General features: G+C 39.7%; 1 protein-coding gene across 3 annotated transcripts in view; it reads right to left on the bottom strand.

Annotated features, from left to right (window-relative positions):
- Positions 1–374: 374 nt before the first annotated feature.
- The window catches only part of LOC108766569 (histone H3.3), a 7,737-nt gene continuing 694 nt past the window's right edge, over positions 375–7,417 (bottom strand). For 2 of the 3 annotated variants that reach the window (XM_018515939.1, XM_018515940.1), the window contains exons 2-3: positions 1,740–1,875; positions 375–1,616 (exon numbers count right to left, since the gene is read on the bottom strand). In XM_018515939.1, coding sequence (XP_018371441.1) covers positions 1,334–1,616; positions 1,740–1,867 — 411 coding nt within the window. In that variant the 5' untranslated portion in view covers positions 1,868–1,875 and the 3' untranslated portion in view covers positions 375–1,333. Of the gene's footprint in view, positions 1,617–1,739; positions 1,876–6,244; positions 6,400–7,417 lie in introns of those variants that run through there. The other variant, XM_018515938.1, reaches the window with a different exon arrangement.

Here is a 7,417-nt window from a genome sequence, read left to right as displayed (position 1 = left end):
TATTACAATATAATATAAAATTCCATAATTTGAAAATTATCTTTTTTGCGCTGAACGATTAGATAGATTCTAATAGATATGTATACATACGTTTATTATAACAAAGGCTAGCAAAATGCAATTGCGTCGAGTTTATATCTAAAGTTTAGTTCTTTAAACTGCATTACGAAAAAAAGAATTATCGGCAACGACAAAAAATTGTTACCCTGAATAGAAAATCATAATCGAATTGTATTATTGTATTATTGAGAATGTGAATTTCATTCAATAAATATCTTAATCAAAATTCATCGATGCACATGTTTGTGTTTGTATAAATCGAACCGTTTCACAGGAGACTTGACGGGCGGAAATCAGATAAAGCAAAGATAAAAGTCGTGCGGATTTAGATTTATTTACGAAATGCGTTTATTTTTACACAAATTTTTACACAATGCTTAAGTGATCAAAATGGTTTAATGTAATTCGAGTACAATCAGAGATCTAATACGTTAAGCACTATATCGGGATGTCGCTATGAGGATGTCTTAATCTAATGCACACTTTTTTTTTCTTCAAATACTAATAATGATATAATGATTTGTTATGTGTAACATTAATGACGAAAAGAAGACAGTAAATAGCGAAGGAAAAAGGAACGCTAATGAATGGTGTCTAATCAAAATTATTTAACAAAATTGTCGGAGCGTAAATTAAATTGCATAAATTCGTGAATATCCCAGTAAGAGTAAACCAAAAAGCCGTGTCAAGTGCTTCGTGTTCCGAAGAAAAGGGGGAAAAGAAAAAATAAAAGTGGCTCTCTAATTTGCGTATTGTGAAGTCGACAATCAAAATTCGTGTCTTACAGAAATTTCTCTTATAGAGATTTAATATCAAAAGGTGATGATTAATTATTTATTTTGAATGTTAAAAGCACACACTGAACAAGAGTGCTTTTAACACTCAAAACAAATAATTCATCACTGGCAGTGTTCAAGCCGGACGAAGCAACATTCGGCCTGCTCGTCGAAATAAATGTGATTGATTGAATCTACCAATCACATTCGTTTAGCGAACAGGCTAGCTGCTTTGCCAATGTGAACACGGCCACTACCCTTTGAGTAAATGAGTCAGCACTGAATTGAATTTCGGTAAGGGTTGAAAATGAGAATGATCACTGGAGGGTAATACTACTGCGCGTATCTCTATGCAAAAGTAAAACAATATAATAGAGCTTGGAATGAAAGTGCTTCATCCATGACGATTGCGAACGATCATTAATAATAATTAATAATAATAATAGTAATAATAATGGTTGTAATGAACGGTATGTATGCGAATTACATAGCGTCTCTTAAGCACGCTCGCCACGGATTCGCCGGGCCAGCTGGATGTCTTTAGGCATGATCGTGACGCGCTTTGCGTGGATCGCGCACAAATTGGTGTCCTCGAAGAGACCAACGAGGTACGCCTCAGACGCTTCCTGGAGAGCGCCGATGGCGGCGCTCTGGAAACGCAGATCGGTCTTGAAATCCTGCGCGATTTCACGAACCAGCCGCTGGAACGGCAGCTTCCTGATCAGCAGCTCAGTCGACTTCTGGTATCTACGAATTTCTCGAAGAGCCACGGTACCAGGCCTATCATGGAAATTACAGAAATGCTATTAGTCATGACAAATCCGAGTTTAGAGTCACCGAGATTCGAGCGTCATTTCAACGTTTTGAGATGCATCTTTTATTTATTTATTTTTTTTTTCATACCTGTAACGATGCGGCTTCTTCACGCCACCGGTGGACGGAGCGCTCTTCCTGGCCGCCTTCGTCGCGAGCTGCTTACGGGGAGCTTTTCCTCCTGTTGACTTACGGGCCGTTTGCTTGGTACGCGCCATGATTCAACCTATGACAACAATTGTCGGACTAAGATCTGTTTTTTATAACAACCAAGATCTGTTCTTTTTACTTGAACTTCTTGTACGATTCTTCATCTTTTCTTTTTTTCTTTCCATCGCATCGATGCAAAAAGTTCAGTTAAAAAGAATAAGTGTACGCTCTTTGTACTTAAAGTGGCGTCTACAAAGAGATTTTAAATCCGTTCTTATTTCAAGAAGGTCCTAAGTAAAATCTTAGACTGGTATTACATTTGTCGTACAACAAAAAAAACGGATGGATGTAATATTAGCTTTTAAAATGTTAATACTTATGCGGCCATTTGATTGATTCGTGATACCTTAGGAGGTTGTAAGGCAAATGCAATATGTTACGAAATACTCGAAAAAATTATAGATTATTCTAAATTACATTTAAAAGTAATACAAAAAAATTAGAAACAGTTAACCATTTGGATCAAAAATTATTTCAATAAAAAGTAATGTTTTTTAAATTTGTATTCTAATAGAAATATATGAAAATGTATTGTAAAATAATGATAAAAATCTCAATTTTTTTATATAAATACTTTCTATATGAATTAAAAAATATTTATGTAGTTACATTGAGATACAGACATTAATTGTTCAGTAAACAAAATATTTATTTGTTACAAAGTAATTGGTGAAGCTCTACGAAACTTTGCACAAGTCATTTTTAATATTTGAGATATTATACAAAAAAATTTTAATTTTTGTTATTTAAAAAATTTTTGTTTATAATAATAAAACTAATATAAAATAAATAATTTATAAAAATGCGTTGCTCAATAAAAACACAACTTTCACATGTATGTAGTTTGTTTAAAGCGTAAATATTAATATCTGTACTTTATGCCCTTACAACCTCCTTAAGACTGTACTTGAGACAGTTTTAAATATAAGAATCGACTATGAATAGCGGGCTAAAACGTAGTATTCATAGTCAAATTTATTATATTTTAAGACCGCCCAAGTATAGTCTTAAAATGTCATTAGGGAGTTTTTGCAATCTACCGTTTATCCAAATATGGTGAACGCTAAGGTCAGGTTATCTTCTTAACAACTAATTAAGAAAAGGATAACGTGACTTTAGCGTTATTGCAAAAACTCCCTATTAAGGCACTCCAGCCATATTGAATTGTGACGTCATAAGCGATACGTTGATTTTTCTTGCATGCCATTTGTACATAAAGAGAATTTGGATGAAATGACGAGATCGCTTTAAAACACTTGAAAAAATGGACGAAAATTATCCTTATCTCTCTTGACAGTCAATAAATACTGTAAATTAAGTCGTAAAAGGCACGTAAAATGCGTTTATTAGTTTTTACTCAATGCGCATGCGTAGCCTATTTTCACTTCAAAAGCCTTTTTCGACTCTTTACTGACTATCGGGGGAGATAAGGTGAGTCTTGGTTCATTTTTACAAATGTTTTAAAGCGATCTCATTTCGTTTCATTCAAATTCTCTTTATTTATAAATGGTATAACGTAAGAAAAATCAATGTGTCATTTCTCGCTTATGCTGTCAGGATTCAATATGGCTGAAGTGACTACTCAGGAGCCTTAACTAATAAGAGAGCCGTATTAGCATTTTAAGACATTATTTACAAGATGGTCATAAAATAAAATGGACTATAAATACCGTTCGTAAAATTGATAAAATTTTAAGAGTGATATTCATAATTCGTTATTTCAAGGTTCATATTTCAGTCTTGAGCAATGGCTGCATTCAGTACTATGACCGCTTACTCAGCACTGAGTGAGCAGTCGTGCTTCTGGATACATTTAATGTCTTAAGATACTGAGAACCGATTGTTCCACCTTTTGGTAAATTTTACCTGTTAGGTAAATCTGGCAATCTGCGCACGTGATGTGATAATCTTGCTACTTACCCAACAGGTAAAATTTACCAAAAGGTGGAACAACCGGGCCTATTACGAATTAATCATTAGTTCGTGACATCTTAAGACCATATCCAAGAGTCTCAAATATAAAAATTAATTATGAATATTGATCTAAGCCTTAGGGGCTATGCATAATGAAAAAAATATTAGGGATAGGAATAAGTAGTAAGATTTCATCTCTTATGAGAAACCAACAGTTAAGCCCGATGTCCACGATGCTGGAAATCAGTCCGAAATCTCGGACAGAGAAAAAATTAATAAATCACATTTGAACAATTTGATCACATGACCATTGCTATTGGTCAATTCCTTCTTTATGCGAGATCTCGGTCTGATTTCTAGCATCGTGGCTTTACACCAGAATATATACTTTCTTAAAAAAATAGGTTAAAATCTTAATATTTATTCCTTTTTTTTTCTTTCCCCGAATATTGCCTTTTTTGAGCATAGAGCCTCAAGCTGTAAAAAATTAATCAATTCGAAACACGATGACAATAGTCGTGTAGTAATAATTAAACCTTAAGATCGATCAATCACAGTGAAATGTGAGAAAAATAATTAATATAATCAGTCAATTTCTTAAAACTTGATGGGTTTCCTACAATAAGCTTCTAGTTTTATGCCATAAGAAACTAATCAATTTGTAGTCGATTATTCTCCTCGCATTCGACTGTTATTGGTCAATTTTTTATGAGTTAAGGTTTAATAAGGGCCGGCAGAAGTACGAATGATGAGAAAATGCATTTGCGGTGCTGATATATGTACATATATTTGCATTTTTTTACTATAGGTCTGTTCCTTTTAACTAAAGTTCTTGCACGGCTCATCTTTCTTCCTTTTATCTCCGTTTCTCTGAGAGAAAAAGAGAAAAGATGAACCGCGTGCAAAGAAGTTGAGCTAAAAAGAACAGGCTACATATTGTCTTATAAAAGAAATATTTTGTCATGGAACTTGTTTTGGCTTGTATTTTACGAACTATGAAGCCCGCCAAAGAGCCGAAATTTTAAATTTCGCGATCGGTTAAGTGTGAACCGTGATTGATCAATTCTGATGAACAGCAAATGCGATTGGTCAGTTCTCCGTTGTAGCAATCAGGCGAATAAGTTGATAGAAGATAGTGAGATCGGCCCATAATCTACTTATAAATTACTGACGGTGCAGATATAAATAAGATCTAGTGAGATATCAAAACGAATTTCTATTTTGCATTTTCTTTCCCAAAAAAAGTTGCTCTCTAATAAGATGCAAGTAATTCTCCTAGTTACGAATATCGCAAGTATATTGCAATTGTTTCAACATTTTAGTCATCATTTGATAATAAAAGAAATTCGTCTCCATCATCGATCCTTAAGTTTTACATTTTTAAATCTCATTGTAGACGCCGCTAAAGTGAGATAAGTATATCTGATAGTTGATAAAAGCAAAAAAGAAAATTCTAACGCAAAAAAATCCAGTATAACAATAAAAAAAACTTATTCCGTGAAACGTTAAGATTTCTTAATTTCAAGAGATTTCTTGTGGATTTCCAATAAGAAAAAAGGAGATTTTTGCATGGTACGCTCGCGTATTTATCTTTCGTTGGACTCGATTTGTTGTAATTTGCATAGAATTGGAGACGGGCTGTAGCGATTGGCTGCATTCAGCAGAAAAAGCCGATTAGCTTTGCAACTATTGTCAAGTTTAATCCGATTGATTTAGATCCAGTGAAGAATCAAGGACAATCTTACCTTGACACATCAAGGAATTTTATAATAATTATCTATTAGTAAAGCGGCTTTTTTTGCCAGAACGCAGTCAATTGACATTTATCAATTCCTAATCGGCAGTGCCGAGTAGCGATGCTTAGAGCGGCGGGTAAACTCCAAAAGAACGGGAAAAGTACACGGTGAGTGCAATGATGGTGGGGATGGTAATAGGAGGCGCAAGGTGGGGGTGTTGCGTGCAATTCGCCGTCGTACGCGGGCGCACGTACGATTTGGCAAGATTGTACGCGCACCGAGCAAACGCCACGCGTTGCGCAATGTTAAGGGAACGGGAGGGAGGGGGGAGAGAAGAGGGGGTGGGGAGGGGGGAAAAAAACCACGCGTTGTCAGCCGAGGGGATTAAGGAATTCGCGGCAGCGAAGAGCAGCGTCGTCCCAAGTGATTCTACGGCGACGATGACGATGTTCTCGCGGAGAAATCGGCTCGTATCGACGACACCGCGCGCGGGGCTAAAAACCAGGACGACGATCGCGGTTTTAATCGCCGTCGCGGTGCGTTTCCACATCACGTCATGTCTGTCGCAAAATGGTGGCGTACGGCGGTGAAAATCCGAGGGGAAACACTTGACGAAATCCCAACGCGATTACACGTTTCCAGGTTGCCGCGCAAGTAATCGCATTCGTATACACACGCACGCGTAAAAATGATGATCGGGACGAGGATCCGAGAGTGGATTTACGCTTCACCTACCTGAGACGAGTTATCGGATACGAGCGGGGACGCGAAGCGAACTAGATACACTATCAGTTTTCTCGCACACTCCGATGGGATGGCAGTGGACGCTGACGCTCTCACGACTCTCGAGTCCACGGCTGGCTCTCTCCGCTCTCGCGCCACTCTTCCCTACCGCCCCTCGCCTTACTTGCCTACCTCCCCCCCCCCTCCCGCTACCTACCGCGGGAAATTAAATCGCGCGAGAGGCACGTAGGAGCCCGCGGTGTGCCGGCGGCCAATCCGACGGCGGGCCGTTGGCCGGCCGGCGCACCTCATTGGTCGCCGGGTGCATCGAGTGCAGCGGCGAGTGCCCTGTCAATCGCTCGCGGCTCGAAATCGTAGGTAGCTGGTAGATATGTACGTACATACTACGCTCTCTCTCGCTCTCGCTCTCTCTCTCTCTCTTCCCCCCGTGCCTACTGCCTACCACTACCACGGGTCGTCGTCCCATCCTTCGTTCCACTCCACGCTCGTACCGTCGTGTCGTACCGACGCGACGATTCCACGAACCGCGCCGCGAGGAAGAACGCGGACAATGTCGCGACCCGTGTGGAGACAGGAGCGCAGCCTGCTCGGCTCGGTCGTTTCGCGGCGAAGGGGTTAAGCGGGTTAAGCCGAAGCGAGGGGAGGGGTGGGGAGGGCGGAGGAGAGTTGGATCGATCGATGGACGCCGCGGAAATCTAATGAGTTTTCAGGGATGTAACTCGTATATGAGAGAGCGGGCAGCCGATTTCCAGACGCGACGCGAGCGAGATCAATAACGTAGAGCGGTAGAGCCGCGAGATTGGCGAGAATCGAGAGCGGAGAGCCCCTCTCGCAACGTCAGGCGTGTGGCCGCGTGTCCATGCGCGCGTATTTACGCGTTTACGCATCCCGCCGCCGCGCACGCCAATTAACGAGGACGTAGCTGCTTCACGCTCGCGCGTAACCGCGCTTTTATTCGGACAACGGTACTCGAGTAACGCGTCCGACGGTAATAGGCTTGCAAACTTTTGCAGCGTTTACCTTTCTCTCTCTTCTACGACATGGAAGGGACTGGAAAGAACAAATAAATCTATTACATTCGTATAAAAGTAAAATAAGAATCGCGCGTGCACGCTATAAATGTAAATAAATATGACCGCGGAGGAGAAGAGGTGGGGGGGGGGG

Source organism: Trachymyrmex cornetzi, unplaced genomic scaffold, assembly GCF_001594075.2.
Source record: "Trachymyrmex cornetzi isolate Tcor2-1 unplaced genomic scaffold, Tcor1.1 scaffold607, whole genome shotgun sequence".
Classification (NCBI taxonomy): Eukaryota; Metazoa; Arthropoda; class Insecta; order Hymenoptera; family Formicidae; genus Trachymyrmex; species Trachymyrmex cornetzi.
This window is presented reverse-complemented; position numbering and strand designations above follow the sequence as displayed.